General features: G+C 37.6%; 1 protein-coding gene across 3 annotated transcripts in view; it reads right to left on the reverse strand.

Moving 5' to 3' along the window:
• LOC128861683 (phosphatidylinositol transfer protein alpha isoform) overlaps positions 1-18,851 on the reverse strand; it is a 90,070-nt gene that overhangs the window by 18,225 nt on the left and 52,994 nt on the right. For 2 of the 3 annotated variants that reach the window (XM_054099989.1, XM_054099995.1), the window contains 4 exons: positions 12,007-12,118; positions 11,778-11,929; positions 8,970-9,050; positions 5,841-5,950 (listed from right to left, as the gene is read on the reverse strand). In XM_054099989.1, the coding sequence (XP_053955964.1) occupies positions 5,841-5,950; positions 8,970-9,050; positions 11,778-11,929; positions 12,007-12,118 (455 nt within the window). Of the gene's footprint in view, positions 1-5,840; positions 5,951-7,987; positions 8,066-8,969; positions 9,051-11,777; positions 11,930-12,006; positions 12,119-18,851 lie in introns of all 3 variants that reach the window. The other variant, XM_054100005.1, reaches the window with a different exon arrangement.

Consider the following 18,851-nt stretch of genomic DNA (forward strand, 5'->3'; position numbering starts at 1 on the left):
AAACCGAGCGACATATTTTTTAACAGGGTACAAAGAATAAACTACCAGGGGATAAGAAATTTTCAGGAAAAGGTTTTCAATGAGGTAAGGGGTCAAATAAAGAAAAATCAGGAATCAAGAAATTCGCGAATTAATAGAAAAAGGGACCACCCTAGGGAATATTCGCAGGGCGACGTGGTGTACGTAAGGAATAAGCAAATAAAAGCAAAACAACGGCCACTGTACAAAAAGGAAGTCGTAGGAAAAGATAATAGGGTCACGGTAACAACGAACAATGGGAAAAGGATCCATAAGACTCAGGTAAAAAATATATGAAACCGATCTTTCCTTTCCTTTTTTGACGGATTTTTTCCTTCGCTGGCTCGTACAAAAATGGGGTGATAATTAAAACCCTTTAAAAAAAAAAAAAAAAAAAAGAAGAAAAACAAATATTTTTATATGAAACAATTTTTTATATTTAAGAAAAAAGAGAGAAAGAAACTGTTAATCAAAAAAAGAAAAAAAATACGCCAAATATATTCAAATAATCTAAGGCGTTGTAAATTGTACAAAAAACAAAAATATTTTTTTGCCAATATTCAAATAATGTAAGGCATTGTAAATTGTAAAAAAAAAAACAAAAAAAAAAAAAAAAAAAAAAAAAAAAAAATATTTTTTTGCCAATATTCAAATAATGTAAGGCATTGTAAATTGTAAAAAACAAAAAAAAAAAAAAAATATTTTTTTGCCAATATTCAAATAATGTAAAGCGTTGTAAATTGTAAAAAAAAAAAAAAAAATATTTTTTTGCCATATATGTAACGCTCCTCTTTTCCTAAAAGCCACTTGTTTTAATATAAACGATGAAATGCTTTTTCTCCCTTTTCCTTTCAAAGGATATTCTGATTAGGAACAGGTTGCTTTCAAGAAAAGAACACGCGCAACTGGCAATATTAGCTTAAGGCTGAAACAAGAAGTTACCGATTTTTGTTATGTTATTTTATTGCCACACTAAGAAAATTTGTAAATTTTTATTGAAAATTTTATCAAGCTAGATTACTCGTAATCCCCTGCGTTTGCGGATTCAACATCTTCGGCTACGATGCCCCATTGGTAGCGATAAATCAAGGTCAAGGCTGGATAGTAAATGGCCATTTTAAATTGATACATAAGATTGATTTGAATCTCTTCAGTGAAGCATTGGAGAAATTCGAAACGGCTGCAAAGGGCATGAGGAATGATGTCGCAAAATCCTTTGCGGCATACAACTTGAACCACATTAGCCAACGCCTCGCCGAACTTCGGGCCACTAAACCCCGTAAAATCCGGTCAATCAATTGGCTTGGATCGGCCTGGAAATGGGTTGCCGGCTCGCCTGACGCAACAGACTGGGACACAATCCTCAGAAGTCAGGATGATGTAATCGCAAACAGCAACCACCAATTTAAAATAAATGAGGAACTCTTCAATGCCACTCGGGAATCTATGAACCAGATCAATCAGATGACACGTTACGTGAACACCATTGGGAAAGAGGTTGGCACTACGGCTGCTGAAACCGTACTGCTTAACCGCATACAGATCCTCAAGGAAGAAATAAGTGAGGTAGTACGCGCATGTCAAATGGCAAAGTCGGGCATAGTCAACACCAACCTCTTAAACCCGGTTGAGTTACATCAGCTAATTTCTGAAGAAGAGGCTTTACCCTACCAAAATGCCATTGAGGCAATTGAATATGCGAAGCCCTCCTTATTTTCAAACGGCTCTCTGCTGCTTTATGTACTCGCAATCCCTAAGGTCAGAACAGATGAATTCCGCTTTCTGATGACAAGAGCTGCGGTTCATGCAGGTATGAGGGTAGTGGCAAACTACACGAAAATGTTGGTCAGCAAGGAAGAAACGTACGGCATAATAAGTGAATGTCCTTCGATCAAAAATTCAACGATCTGCGAGATGAGCCATCTGCAAAGATTACCCGAAGATGGATGCCTGGCACGTCTAATTAAGGGGGGTGATGCTGAATGCCACTTCGAACCTGAAAATGGAGAAACTATCGAATTAATTAGTGAAGGTACATTATTTCTAACCAACTTTCAGGGGACTGTTCGTAATGATAATCGCAAGAGCGTCCTTAACGGCACGTTCCTCATCCAGTTTAGCAATGAGACAATTTGGGTGAAGAACGAAACCTTTTCTAACAGAGCATCGCAGAGCTCGCAGGTATTGCCAGCAGCGGTTACCAACGTGAAAAGCCAAGGATTTAAACCAAGTCTAGAATACGTTCACGAGTTGAGCATGACGAATATCAACCATCTGGGCAAACTGGGCCAGAGATTCCATGTCTCTTTGGCTGTTGACGCTTTTTTTATTTGCATATTGGCCGTGGTCTCCTACTGGATTTGGAGAAAGATAACAGCAAGCCTTGACCTCCCTCCGATACGCCAACCTACCATTCCGATGCCTGTTGCTACCTACGCAAAGGAGACACCCGACGATTCCCGGAATACGCATGTCAATCTGCGGGACGCAGATATTTAGAGGGGGGGCAGTTAACACCACAGTTAACTCGCTCACCTGCAGCAGAAGCACACCCGTGTATTGAAATATGCTGACAGTGCGTCTGCTTAATGCAACGTGATCCACACGCGCATCCGGCAGACAGCAACTTCACCCGAAATACACAACATCGTGGGAACCGCTGTGTCAGCAGAGTTAGGGTAGGAATAGGGCTAGTTTTAGTATAAAAGGTTCTGAGTGTGCCGCCGCGCGGGCAGTCTTGAACCAGTGGGCTTTAAACGGTAATCTTCAACCAGCTAATAATCAGGAATACAATAAAGTAAACTGTAAAACGCATAGAACGGACAATTAATTCCAGGATCCCGAAAGTAAGTATAACTTAACGGGCCAAGTTGTTGGCCCGCAACTTTAATTTTTTAAACGATGTCCTGCGGGACACGTTAACTTCTATTTAATAGGAAACGAAGATTTACTGAAATATTTAAAATTTTTCACGCAAAATTGTTTCAAAATATTATTTGCCACGATAAAGCCGGAAAAGAAAGACTTTTTTATTTTGTTAGTGCAAAGTGAACAGTGTTAAATTTACGTGAGTATACAGGGTTGGCCATATTAAACTGACCCATTGAGTAACCCTATAACTTTTTACTGTAATTTCAGATCAGCTAATGACATACCGCGTTGGAAGCGTCAGTCGAAGGAGATTTATACCATGAAACAGTACACCCCAATAGAACGTGCTGAAATTGTTCAGCTGTACATTCAAAATTCCTTCTCGATTGTAAAAACGCAACGTGCGTGGAGAAAAGAAAATAAAGTGAAAAGTGCGCCGTCAAAGAACGCAATCAAGCAAATGCACAAAAGATTTTTGTCTTTCGGCACTGTGGCTAATACCCGACGTCCAAATAAAAAGCGGCCAAGACGATCTAACGAAAATATCGCGACCGTACGAGCCAGTATCGAGTCATCGCCGCGAACGTCAGGTAATCGTCGTTCTGCTCAGTTGGACATCCCTCGGACCACTCTACGACGTATCATTCGTTTGGATTTGGGGATATTCCCGTACAAAATACAACTAAATCAACAACTGTTGCCGGCCGATAAGCCTCGTCGCTTGGAATATGCCAATTTGCCGTTTGATATCAAAAAGCGGCGATTTTGACTGGCCGCCACGATCACCGGATTTGACGCCACCGGACTTTTTTCTTTGGGGCTATTTGAAATCTAAGGTTTACGTCAACAAGCCAAAGACACTAGGCGCACTTAAGGCCAATATCCGACGGGAAATAGCCGCCATATCGGCCGAGACGCTGGCCAAAACTATGGAAAACGCCGAAAAACGGGCACATTACGCTATACGAGCTAAGGGCGACCACTTGCGCGATATCATATTCAAAAAGTGATGTAAACGAATCTCCTTGAACTATATTAAATTAAATGTTTTTCACAATGAAACACAAAAAAATGTTTCTTTTTCCATATTTTTTTAATAATCACATGGGTCAGTTTAATATGGCCAACCCTGTATACACAAGTTTTTTCTTAATTGGCAAAAAGATAACGAAATATGAAAATTATTTCAAACAAAGAAATAAAATCAATGTTGATCAACATTTATTCAATAGTGACGTCATATTGTGGTTACAAAAGAAGAAAATTAATTAAACGAAGAATATTGTATACCAAAGAGCATTACAATAAAAAAAGTAATAAAGTAAATCACATCAAACGTTTTTTAATAGCTACTACTATTCAAAACTTCTTTCATTACTATTCATGCGCGAGAATTTTTACAAAAAACACACAGTATTTTTCGGCTTAATTTAATTAATCTAGATTTTTTTTAAAGACGACCAGCGGAACGGGCGGGTTTTCGCTAGTAGCTTATATAATCAAGTTAATGAGACGACGCTAATGAGACGACCAATTGACAACTTAAGTATACCACAGTGCATCGATTTTGAAAAGGCGATGATGCGGTCTGGAGAGTCCTCGTCAGTAAAGGAGCTTTTGCCATTTACAGAGTGAGATTTTAGCACATACTGACCGGTGGCATTCAAGTGCAGACAGGAATAAGGCAGGGATGCGTGCTATCCCCGCTCCCATTTAACCTGGTACTGGACCTAGTAATGCGTCAAGCATCAGTGGTTTACAGAACCATATCCTGAAATCTGGGTGGCTACCTTGAAAATCTCGACGACGCAAACGACATATGGCATTGGCCGTCCCACAAACACTCACATATACAGTCAAAGATCACAGCGGTAAGCGAATGTGCAGCTAAAGTTGACTTGAAAACATTGCCATGACAAAGATGTTGAATCCGCATTGCAAATCTTTCAGATAAACGGCACTAAACTCGAAGTAGTAGATGAGTTCTGCTATCTTTGAAACGGCTCATCAGTCGACAGTAGTCGAATATTGAAGGGTCGAGCTGGGTTTGGTGTTTTGGACAAAGTGTGTAGAACATTACATATATCCAGGCGCACGAAATTGAGGATCATGGAATCTAATGTAAAGTCTGTTGCTCTATATGGTTGCGAGACATGGAACAGAATAATGCGTGATATAAAAACACTCCAGGTATTTATCAATCGCAGTCTTCGCAAAATTGTGCGCGGTTTTCGGCCTAATATCATCACTAACACCGACCTCTGGGCATTAACGACGCAGATACGACGGCGAAAGTAGAAATAGATCGGTCACAAACTGTGAAAACCACATGAAGATAGCACAAAAGCAGCTCTAGACTGGCACCCGCAAAACAGTCGGAGATGTGGTAGGTTATTTAACACGCGGAAGCGACTAGTGGAAGCAGAGACGATACAAGCAGGTCACACTCAGCGACAAATCATGTTCTTAGCTTTAAATAAATATAATTTTAACTCGTTTATTGAGGCCATTTGTTGCACCTAGAAACTACGGGAATACGGGATATAATTATCAAGCAGAACTGGGCTCACTTCGTAGATTGCGTAAAACTCTATAGTTTGCCCCCTATATCTTTCTTGAAGATTTTCAGCACTCCTTTATAGTCTTGCTAAGAATCATTTCTTTTAACTCGTTTGAAGGGCTCTCTGTTGTTTCCATTTGGAGTGGAAATATTGAGGTTATGAATATCCACGTGATCTTCTCTTACGCTGCGAGAAGATTTTTTGGTTATGAAGGTTTAATAATATAAGCCTGCATTATGTGGACTTATTATACCAATGATGAATATTTTATTTGAAGATATTGGCATTTTTCTTTATGCTTGCAAAACTTTCTAAAAATTGCTATCTAAAATTTCTAAAGCCTATATTAAACTTTTATATATTTGTATAATTGTATTTTCATATACTCACTTTGTTGGATCCTCCGTGGGTTTGTAATCGGCAGGCAAGGTTGGATCATTCGCAATGTCGATATGTACAACATCGCGAGTTTTAAGTTTTTCTGGGGGCAGTTCATGGACCTAAATGTGGGCAGCATAAAAAATTTAATTAATTTATCAATTTTAAAAAATATATCCGTTTATACTAAAACCAAAAGAAAAAATTAAGCGAAGGAGCGTCCTTTGTCTCTCTTTTCCAAATCAATTACATATAAAAAATTAAGCCCCAAAATAGATAAAAAATAATAATATTCACTTTGATTCGAAAATATTTTTAGTGAGCAATACAAATACCCAACACATGCATTATTATGATATTAAAAAGCAATCAAATAACTAAAAACCTCATGTGTATGAAATCCTCATGCGTATGAATGTATGTGTGTTAGTACAGACTGGTCAAAATATTTGCAATGAAATGAAGTAAAGATAAGAATTTACAAACAATTTTTTATTTCTCGGATATCAAAGGATACCCTTTGTCCCTCCCAGAGACCACAGGAAATAAAAAAAGTGTGAAATGATTAGTCTATTTTAATAGATTGTGGGGCGATGAGCACGAACTCGTACATAAAAATTAATTTCAGAGAAACGTGGCTCAATGTCGAAATAATGTCTTACAACAGATATCAGAATATGTAGTGTGTGAAAAAATCAAACGGTGAGAAGCTGTTAAGGTTAGGTTGAAGGTTAAAGTTAGGTTGAAGGTTAAGGTTACGTTAAAGGTTAAGGTTAGGTTGAAGGTTAAGGTTATTTTGAAGGTTAAAATTAGGTTGAAGGTTAAGGTTAGGTTGAAGGTTAAGGTTATTTGAAGGTTAAGGTTGGGTGAAAGGTTAAAGTTATGTTGAAGGTAAGGTTAGGTTGAAGGTTAGGGTCAGGTTGAAGGTTAAGGTTAGGTTGAAGGTTAAAGTTAGGTTGAATGTTAAGGTTATGTTGAAAATTAAAGCCAGGTTGAAGGTTAAAGTTAGGCTTAAAGGTTAAATTTAGATTGAAGTTTAAGGTTAGGTTGAAGTGGATGCCGCTGCGAATAGCGGCACACTAAGGCCAACATTTTTTTTTTTAATACTGTTCCCCATAATCAACATAGCTCAATAGCATATCATTTCACTCACTACAGCAGCTAAATGTAAATTTACATGTTCTTGTAAAGCATGCGAGTAGACGATAACATTGGCTTCATTTTATTTTATTATTATTATTATTTTTTTTTTGGTAATCTGAATTTTTGATGACACCGTAATGTGAGCCACACCAAACCGTGACTTTTTCTTTATGTAATGGGGGTCTGGATAGTGCTGAGAGGAAACGTAACTGCTTTCAGAATTGCACACATACAGGCGCGAGATATAATAAACACAACTCGGCTAAACAATTTGAATAAGTTAATAGACGCCTTCGATTCGTCACTTCTCTGCTCGCTACCTTCTCACTTTACGAAAAAGTGTGCATGTGAAAGCAACTCCAAAGTTACCAAATAAAATTTGCCGCTAGCGAGTACGGTTATACCTCATAAAACTGGTACAATATTTTCAACGCTGCCAACTCTCTTTGAAGGGAGTTTCATTAGAGCGCGTTTATACAGTGAGACTTTTGTTGCTTCAACATTGCGAATTCTCTTCTTTTTTGTGTTGCCACCTTGCAATTGTTTAGCTGTAATAACGCGACTTTAGTAATTAAGTACATTAAGTGCTTCCAAACAAATGTAATTATTGGCAGATACTTTCCAGTGCTACCAACACACGTTTATTTAAACCAGTTGCTTCATCTATTCGCCACTTGCTAACGCTTAGCGAATCGAAGAGGTCTAATATCTATGAATAAGCCAGTTCAGTTGCAAATATTTTCACCGATACTGTACATCTAAAACACATTTTTGTTAGTGTAACATATAAAAGCAGTCATGCACAAAATTAAATTTGTAAAAGTTTTAAACAAAAACTATAAATGAACTTTTTTCCAAGATTATTTTGTTTTTAGGTGCCTAAAGGAGGAGAATAATCTAGCTAATTGCATACAACGACAACACAACAGATAATGCTTATACACGGATATTGGGATAAATGTGGATGTATGGGCTTGTGTGTGTGCGCATATGTAGACAAAACAAATACCACTCACATTATTCTGATCTCCAATGTCACCGACATGAAGCGATTCAATGCAAATTACAAAATTCTCTTTCATATAGCCGGGATTCTGCATGTATTTATTATATATTTATTTGTTGTATATATGCGTATGCATATTTAATTGTTGTTGTTAAATTTATTTGCCAGTGCCATAGCCGTTGCCGTTGTTATTGCAAGTGTCGATTGCATTGCAAATTTTATTGTTAGAGAAACAAAAATAAACCAAATTTATTTACATACACGCATACAAGTGCGCACAGTCAATAGTCAATATTCAATATTCGATTTTCGATATTCAACATGCATTCATTCGCAAAGCATTTATGTGTTCCGTTCATTCGTATTGCATCATTTTTTTATTTAAAATTCATTGTTGTTATTATTGTAATTGTTGATTGGCAATTTGATGATTGTAGATTGACCAGCACACACCAGCAGCGGTGTGTATGTGTGTAGCAGAGAGTGCTCGGGTTTTCAGTGCACAGCATCCCAGTGCCGAGGACCCCGGTGCGTGGGGAGTCGTCGACCAACCAGCGTGGCAATTGTGCATTTGTGTTGTGAGCATTTTGTTGTTGTTATTGGTTTTAAAATAGATACATTTTTTGTTGTTAGTGGCGCAATTTATAGACGTATTTTTTAATATATTTTTATATATTCAATAATATTTAAATCCAACACCATCAGCAGCACAATTGAGATGCAGTTATTCATTTATTTTATTTTTGTTTTTGTTAGGTTTGTAATGCAAGAGATAGAATGAGCGACATTTATTAATTCACCAACACCATCACCAATCATGTGACCAATCAATCAGACATGTAACGCCAGTGTTCGTTAGCGTCATGAGACATTTAGAACAATTATACGAATATATTAAATAGACAAAAACGATGCCGAATGAGAGTTGCAGGAAAAGAGAGAGAAAAAAGAAAAAAGCGCATTAGTTAATTTATGTTTGATGATAAACTTACATTTGGTATTTCGCCCCTATCGTTTGGCACGTGCACCGAATCTATGACAATTCTAAAACCATCTTTCATAAATTTCGGATTCTGAAGTAGATTTTGCGAAGTGATTAGTTTATGGCATAAATAGTATTAAAAGTATACGAAATAGAAATATAATTTAAAAAATATGCACATACAAAGCTTTTTAATGGAGCCGTTAAGCCCTGGCAGCTAATATATTTTTTTTGTGCATTTCGATACAATGTAGGCATTTTGAAATATGTATGTAATAAATAATAACAACATATTTAAAAAAAAAACCAAAAAAAAACACATCACACCAGCTTCGGCAAATAACCCACAATACATATAAATAAAAATATCTAAACTGAGAAAATCGGATTGCTCAATATGGAGAAGATCTCAGAGGTATGGCCAATATCAGCTCGTTAGCCGGCTCTCAGCGAATTTGAAAGAATTAGCTGATAGGTTGACGAAACACGGGATGTGTTTACAAAACAAACTGGGATTGTGTTGGTGATATACGGAAAAAATCAACCAATGACACCTGGTTGCCATCTGAGCAACGACTGATTGGACGAGTTTGCGAATACGTATGAAACGGGCGGGTAAAAATCGGCTACCGAGAGCCTTGAGACGTGGCAGCCGTAGTTGCTCGCTAAATTTTGCTTTTCATCATAGCTAATGGCCAAACCTGGTAAATCTCGGTTGCTCAAATACTCGGAACTATTCGCAACATTCCAAAAGTTAAAGCTAAAAGACTAGTTTTCAGTGTTAGTGCTACTGTGGTAAATTATGTAAGACTGAAGGCTCAAACTTAGTTTGGCTGGTTAAGAAGTTATTTTGCAGTGCAAATTTGCTCCAAGCCGATAGTGGCGTGCGTTCATACGAAAATGGACGACAGGTAGATGGCACTAACCACAAACAGGTAAAATCCGTCAAACAGTCGATTCATCCGCCAACAGCCTAATTGTTGAGAATGTCGAGATATCGATGTTGAAGGTTCTTCAGCAGTACTTTGCGCTACATCCGCCATATTTTCAACAGAACGTTCAGCTTTTGGTCCGCCAGTCCTTTTTCTATACTCGACAAAACCAGTTTCTTGAAATTTTTGCACCAACCTTTGAAATGTCGACTCATTCGGACGATTATTTCTACCAAAAAAATTACGAATTTTACGACATATAATAATAAGATTCAATAATTTTAACGCGTTGTTCTATCGTGTAAAATTCTACATCTGTTTACTTGGCAAATGTCAAAGATGTCATAAAAATAGTACCGTCTAGAAATTATTCACTACTGACATCACAAAGGACGAATTCGTTTATCTTCGTCGAAGTGTGCGCATTCCTTGGGTAACCACTCCAATCCAACCTAACATCTAGGCGTCATTTGTGAAAGACCCTTTACTTTTACACGCTGCCTTGCTACTGTTCCAATATTACTAAGCCGTGCCTCGGTCTAAGCCTAACTAAGTGTCGGTAATGTGAAAAAGTGCCTCTTTACAAAGACAGTACCGGAATGGCTCATACATAGTTTACTAGTTCACGGTTTTTCAGCGATCTAATTCTGAAACTCCAACTTTGTTAACCTTTGCTCACAAACCCGAGTTCTCATAAAAACAATTTTTTTGTTTGTTTTCTCTTATAACTGCATCGATGATTGTGCCTTCTTAAAACCAAGTTTGCGGGCCTTGTGAGTTTTTGCTTGCTTCATATAAATTTATAAAATCACGCACTAATCGTGGCCGAGGAGAAATGGGGGTTAAATTGTAAACTTAGCTTTCCTGCGCGTGTGCCGATCGTTCAATTACCGGTAAATATAGCTACGAGTTCGGAAATTCAATGGCGAGGAGTTCCCAGCACTTTGCGTTCTCCATCTATTGTACTGGAGCCAAAGGGTTTTCGGAATAACACATAAAGAAATAGAGCTCCATCTGTTCTACACATTCCTGACAAATAATTTTTGAATTCCCCAAAGGGTTTTCGGAATAACACATAAAGAAATGGAGTTCCTTCTGTTCTGCGCATTCCTGAGAAATAAGTTGTACAATTCCCCTTTTAAAAACAGTGAGAGGGATGCCGATTTAGAAAAAACCCTCACTCTGATTCCCGATTCTATCATGGAGTAGTCAGTGAAGACAAAGGTACCAGCTTCGGTGCAGATTTTCTCCTCGTTCCAATCCTGCCTACTGAAAAGATTGTTCAGAGAAATACGGTGTTAACTGCCTAAAAATGCTACAAGTCCTTTGAGATTATTACTCCAAGATACCTAACTTCCGATGAAAGTGGTTGCTTAATTTGGCAAGTTTAAAGTGTGGATTTATAAAAGTAAAACAGAATGATTTTTAGCATACAAATAGTTGAGGAAATTCGCTGAATAGAACTGCTACATGCAACTTATTCACCACACATAGTGTCATAGGATTACCATTCGTTCCTGTAGATGGGATATGCACTTGCAGAGCAGCTCATGTTTTCTTCCAAAAATGTGATAAAAAAGTGGATTTTAGGTCAGTTTGGCTCACAAGACGAACAATTTCTTTTTTCGAGGCAGCCATAAATAAATTCGCTTTTAGATGGGAAAAATATCTATTATTTACTTTAAAAAAATCCGGGTTCTTGGTAACCTTAGCCGCAGTAATTTTTTTATGCCATTCAATGTTAGCTGTTGGGTACGCTAACCTCAAATATTCTTCTTAAATATTCTAAATACGACTGTAATCTCCTTTAATACTAAAACTTCTAGCTGTTGCAGTGCCAGCACATCAATAAGAATGCCTGTAATGTAATTGTAGTACATACATACCGTTATAACCGTTCTGCAATACGGGTAAGCATTCCATGCTTCTTCATGTATTTCTAAGGAACCCTTTGGTGCCAACAGTCTTATAAATGCTGGAACTTTTGATGCCAAGTGATAGATTTTATATGTATACTGGCCGGCATTGTATTTACCACCTGCAAAATGGGATTTATATGTATTAGCAAATATTCCATATGGTAAGGTGTGTTCGACGTATGAAACGTATACTCACCCAGCAGGGGATAATTATCGAATGGTTCGTTTTTTAGCACTTCAATGCCTTCACCTCCACCAGTCTCATTCTTCGATGCCTCAGCAACTGAATAAAGTTGGGCAACTTGATACTGGAAGGACAAGAAATAGAAAGAAAATAAGCAAGTAAACAAATAAAGGGGAACCGCGTAGCGAAAACTTTTGCCATACTCGTAAAACTACAGTAAAAAATGCACCCCAAAACAAAACATGAAGGAAATTATAAAAGAAAGAAATGTAATTAAAATTTAAAAAAGTTGTATGTTATAAAATGTAAAAAAAAAAAAAAAAAAAAAAAAAAATTACTAAAACGTAAGCCAATAATACAGGTCGGGTGTCGGATGGCAGAAAAACACTCGGAGGTCTGCCATTGCCTGCCGAGGGGCGACCGCTATTAGAAAAAACTTTTTCTAAATATTATTTCACTGTTTCACGCACTCCCTTATTATAGTCACGCACCAACCCATTCGGCTACGAATTCTATCTCTATATGAGTGGCTCAGTGCCATCCTTGCCTAAGCCTCAATTTAGTCATTTCCTAATAATTAGTGACAAAGTTAATAGTTAATTAAAAATTAAACAGCCTTTTTAGGAAGGTTTGAAACATTTAATTAAACTGAAAATACATTCCTTGAATACTACAAATTAACTTAAGAAAATAAATGACATCATGACTTTGGTACAAACGTATAGGCACTTTTGGCGCTTACTAAGCAAATAGGACGTGATGGTTAGGCATCCTTGAAGTTATGAGAAAAATTGCTATTCGTCATTTTCTTCAATTTCTGATTCTTCATTTTGCTCAACAACCCCTACATTAAGTGATTGGTAAAAGTCGTGATGCACTGGAGGCACAAATTTCAAAAGATGTATCAAATCCTTTTTCTTCTCTTTGATTATAGCGCGTCCATTTGGAAACAGGGCCCATGGAAAATAAAGCGAAGGGCGACCCCTACCAGATTTTTTTGTCAGGTCTAGTGTACTAAAAAATAGATCATTTTCAACATAATTGTACTTATAAAACATTTTCTTTGGCTCTCCTTTTCGCAACTGAATCCATTTAATTTTAAGCCATTCGACCTTCCCTTTTTTAGTTGAAACCTTCCTATGTGTAATAGATTCTTCCAAAGTTTTTGTACTAAAAAACAAATCTTTCGTCATCTGATGAACATTGAAATTAGGACTTTTTTTCTTAGCGGAATAAATTACATTTAACCAATCATCGGGATGGAAAATATGGGGATGGTGCTTTTTCTCCCTTTCTATTATTCCAAAATCTTGGTCGCATGTTGAAAAACTGTGCCCCGATACAAAAAAATTTCATGTCAATTTTTTCAATTTTCGAATGTTGTAGAACCTAAGAAAGAGCTAAAACCACTTTAATATTTCGGTTTTGGCCCCCGCAACTGTCACTATAAAGAGTGATTTCTTCTGTAGTTGACGGCAAGCAGTTTTTTATGTAGTACAAAAGACAAGATGCGATTTCTTGTGCGCCTCTTGATGCAATATGTTCATCCCAAACGTGCATGTGTCCAACATTATTTACTTCATCATGTATGCATAGGTTATACACCCAGAGTTAACGTTTGTAGTATACAACTCCGGTAGTCAAAACTGGAGTAGGTAATGTCTTTTGTAGGTCGAAAACGATTACTTGCTTTGTATTATTGCTAGATCTGGCTGCCACTGAATCTCGTTTTTTCATATCCCGGATGACATCTACTTGTCGTAAATGAATGTCATGTTGCACTTTGGAAGTCTGCTTTTCAGCTTCTGTCTGCAAAGTATTTATTTTTAGCTTGAATTCGTCGCATGTTTGACAAGTGTCTTTCTGCGGTTGGTGAAAATGCAGGTTAAATTTTGTATTAAAAATGTGTCGGAAAATAAATAAGGAAACTGTACTGGACCAATTTTTATACATATCTTACATCATTTTCATGTTTAGGTCTGGATTTAAATATTTTCTGTTACTATCTCGCCTGCAATAATGACTATCGTACGATGGAAATTGTTGTATAAAATCGCAAACCCTTTGTTCATCTGCTAAGCTAGTTTTATTATGTGGAGTATGTTTTCCTCTTGTGTCCCTTTAAAGAATTTTTTGTAGATTCTTCTTTTAACCCTACGACTGTTTTCATTTTTGGTATATTTTCTTTTAATATCTGTAACCTCAATTTGACCAGCAAGGAAAGAGTGTTTCATGGGCCCGTCCATACTGTAAAATCCCTTAAAAATATCTCTTCTTCGGTCTTCAGAAATCTGTTGAGAACAGTGAAGTACACATCCACATTCTGATAAGTCACACCATTTTTGTGGAATGAGTCGTCTTTTGCAGATAGATATTCTTCACCACGTGCACGCTTTAGTTTTCTAATATATTGTTTATGTTTGTGAGGCTGCCTGACTCTCTTTCGCCCATTATTATTCCCCACGAGCTGCTCGTCATTCTCTCCCATGGAACATAACCTAAACATAAACCTTAAACATATAAAATATTTTGTAAGCCATGAACTTGGTTAAGAATAAATGAAACTATAATACCTGAGACCTCATCTGAAGGTAAGTAGTCTTTGTCTTTATCATTATCGCCACCTGAAAAGTCGGATAACGAAAAGAGCATGTCGCTCGCGGCCGCCATGTTTTGATGGCTAGGCAGAAATGGCCCAAATAACTTTTGACATATTGAGATTGCCAAAACTGCCCATAGAAGTCAGCCTTGTCTCGTTCAAAAATTAGGGATGTGCAACTTTAGCATGGATAGTTTGGAGTATTTCTAAGTAGTATCGCATAATAACTCCAAATATGAAATTTCGAGGGTTAGGCAAGGATGGCACTGAGCCACTCATATGATGTCCTTTATTCATCCCGATATTTTGCCGAATTTAGTAAAACTAAACTATGGATAGATGTTTGTGGAGGTCATCGAAGATGTTGTCCCCCATAAATCTGAAACGCATACTTCGAAGTGTCTAGGCGAGCGACTCATACAGACGCCAAACAGGAAGTATTAATCCCTGGTGTGAAGGTTCAATAGAGCATTATTTACTAACACCATAAGATGATAGCAGGGTATGGTCTTTTATAGATGTTGCGCAGGCTCCGATGACACGGTTTTAAGTAATTTTAATCATATGAAAATAACTGTTGAGGTTGACTGGTGTGACTAGTTAGTTAAGAAAGAGGCCTGGGGAATAATTTATCATATCAATCGCATGCGCCTACATAACCTCAAAATTGGTTAAATTATCGATTGTGCAATGCTATAACCTAACCAAGTTTTAGTGCACTGGGTATAAAATAGGCCGCATAATAAGCAATGAAGAAACCAAAGAAGCGTGCAATATCACATTTTAAATAAATTTCTTTTAAACAGTTCCGGTTGCGGTATCGCCACCACTTTTGCTGAATAAATAGTGATCTACAAGGCCTTTCAAGTTATATTTCTTCTTTAAATTCAAATCAAACACACAAGTATCAAGTAACGGGTGATTTTTTAGCTATTATCTTTTTAAACAGTTGGTTTAAACAGCTGACGCACGTTTCGTGTTTCGTTTCACTGTCAAACATCTTTAGTTTGGTCTACAATTTAACCATGAATCGTCTTACAAACGAACAACGCTTGCAAATCATTGAATTTTATTATAAAAATGCGTGTCCTGTTAAGAAAGTTTATCGCGCGCTTCTTCCATTTTATGGTCAGTTTAATCGACCCACTGAAGCAGCTATTCGAGCTATTGTGACTAAATTTAGAACCAAATTTACATTATTGGACATCAAACCACCAACACGCTTACGTAGAGTGCGAACTGAAGAAAATATAGCAGTTGTATCGGCCACTCTTAATGATGGCCATCAATTATCGATTCGTCGCCGTTCGCAGCAATTGAAGCCTTTCAAAATACAGCTGGTGCAAGAATTGAAGCCGAACGACCTACCGCAAGGCAGAATTTTTGGTGAATGGGTTCTTGGAAAGTTGGCCGAAGATCCACTTTTTTATCGAAAAATTGTGTTCAGCGACGAAGCTCATTTTTGAATCAATGGGTACGTAAATAAGCAGAATTGTCGATTTTGGAGTGAAGATCAGCCAGAAGAATTGCATGAGCTACCAATGTATCCAGAAAAGGTCACAGTTTGGTGCGGTTTATGGGCTGAAGGCATCATTGGACCGTACTTCTTCAAAGATGCTGTGAATCGTAACGTAACTGTGAATGGTGAGCGCTACCGTGAAGTGATATCCAACTGTTTTTTGCCCAAAATGCAAGAGCTTGACTTGCATGACATCTGGTTTCAGTAAGATGGTGCCACATGCCACACAGCACACGTAACAATGGACTTGTTGAGAGGCGAGTTCGGTGAACATTTTATTCCACGTTCGGGACCTGTCAATTGGCCACCAGATCGGGTGATATAACGCCTTTAGATTATTTTTTGTGGAGCTAATAGGACTATGAATAAGTTCGTGCGTTTTTTTTTCGAAATTTGAAACTTTATTGACGTAAAATGGTTACAAATTTAATATTCAAAATATTGTCCATCGCTTACTACTACTTTTTCCCATCTTTCTGGCAATTCACGGATTCCCTTTGTGAGAAATTCGGTCGGTTTTGCCGCAATCCACGAATCGATCCATTTTTTGACTTCATCGTAATTACGGAAGTGCTGGTCAGCCAGGCCATGTTGCATCGATCGGAAGAGATAGTAATCGGATGGCGCAAGGTCTGGACTATACGGCGGGTGGGGTAGGACATCCCATTTGAGCGTTTCTAAGTATGTTTTGACCACTTGTGCAACATGTGGCCGAGCATTGTCATGTTGCAAAATAACTTTGTCGTGTCTATCGGCGTATTGCGGCCGTTTTTCTCGCAGTGCTCGGCTCAAACGCATCAATTGTCGTCGGTAGACATCCCCCGTAATCGTTTCATTCGGTTTCAGTAGCTCATAATACACAACACCCAGCTGGTCCCACCAGATACACAGCATAACCTTCAGGCCATGAATATTCTGCGCCGACGTCGATGTTGAAGCATGGCCAGGGTATCCATACGTTGCCCGACGTTTTGGATTGTCGTAATGGACCCACTTTTCATCGCCAGTCACAATTCGATGCAAAAAACCCTTTCTTTTGTGCCGTTGAAGCAGTTGTTCGCATGCCATAAAACGGCGTTCAACGTCTCTTGGCTTCATTTCATACGGCACCCAATGGCCTACCTTTCGGATCATTCCCATGGCTTTTAAACGTTTGGAAATGGTTGATTGATCAACTCCCAAAGTTTTTGCAACCTCTTCTTGCGTTTGAGCCGGATCTTGATCGAGCAATTCCTCCAATTCGGTATCCATGAACTTTGGCGGCGCACCCTCGCGTTCTTCGTCTTCCAAGCCAAAATCACCACTTTTAAAGCGTGCAAACCACTTCTGGCACGTTCGCTCAGATAGAGCATGCTCACCATAAACTTCCACCAAGATACGATGACTTTCGGCTGCTTTTTTCTTCATATTAAAATAATGAAGAAGAATTCCCCGCAAAAACACATTATTTGGCACGAAATTCGACATTTTCAAGTGTGGTAAAAATATTGTTGTTTACGCTTCAAATAAAAAACTTATACTGACGTTTGTGCCTTACGACAGTAGCTCTCCAATGAATGTTTGGAAATGTGGATCGATGGAGTAATAATCAAGTTACGCCATCTGTTGTAAAACCGCACGAACTTATTCATAGTCCTATATGTTAAAACTCATGTCTATTCAGCCAAGCCTGCTTCAATTAACGCATTGGAAGACAACATTAAAGCATTTATATATGAGATACCGGCCGAAACATTGGAAAGGGTATGCCAAAATTGGACTAAGCGGATGGACCATTTGAAGCGCAGTCGCGGTCAACATATGCATGAAATAATCTTCAAACATTAAATTATATGGACTGTACTATCGATTTAAATAAAAATTTCATGCATTTTTCTGAATTTTACGTGTGTTTTTTTGAAAAACTTTCCTATTGCTCTTAAAAAATCACCCTTTAGTTGGGAGCTCTTTAATTTAAATCAAACAAATGTGGCGCATTATCTCTTCTTTGGCACAGGTACTGATTAGCTCATTTAGCGTTTGGAATTTAATTTAATTCGGTTATAAATAAAATACGCATTAATAGTTTTTATTGTGTTTTTTTTTTCTTTGCACATAATTAGCCTTATTCTTAAACATGGAACACAATTTCATTAAAATGACTTCGACAGTAGCCCATTCTGTCAACCAAATTTTCCAGTACATTTTCGCAAGTTTAGGCATTTATCTGAGCAATGGCAACTTAAATGTTATGTTTCAGCTCTTGAAACGTCTCTGGATGGTTGGCTTAATATTTATAAGGATAAATTCATTAAAGGCAGCCCACAAAAAGTAGTAAAAGAGTAAAAGGCACAGCTTCTAGGCGGCCAATTGACAACACTATTTAGGGCAGATTATTCGATGTTCGAAAATGTTGCAGTGTTTTTAATATTTCTCAGCTTTTTTCTATGGAAAAGCAACTCTTCACCATTCTTCGCATATCGCGAGCGTTATTTTAGCTGTCAAAGTCAAAAAACCGGTGGTGCAAATTCTAAATGCTAGATGAGATACCCTGTAGTAGATGCGTTACAATTTCGAAATAGGCCCCAGCTCTCACGATTACTGATTTCGACTTGTTGCTGACATTTTGTGATGACGTTTAGGAATAATTGGGGCTTTACCTCTGCACCTTCACGATAGATCTTATTTTTCAAATCTGCAATTGCTTCTGATCACATAAACTCAAATTATGAAATTTTTTTTTACTTAAATTTTTCGATT

This window comes from Anastrepha ludens, chromosome 2 (assembly GCF_028408465.1).
Source record: "Anastrepha ludens isolate Willacy chromosome 2, idAnaLude1.1, whole genome shotgun sequence".
In the NCBI taxonomy this organism is placed as follows: domain Eukaryota; kingdom Metazoa; phylum Arthropoda; class Insecta; order Diptera; family Tephritidae; genus Anastrepha; species Anastrepha ludens.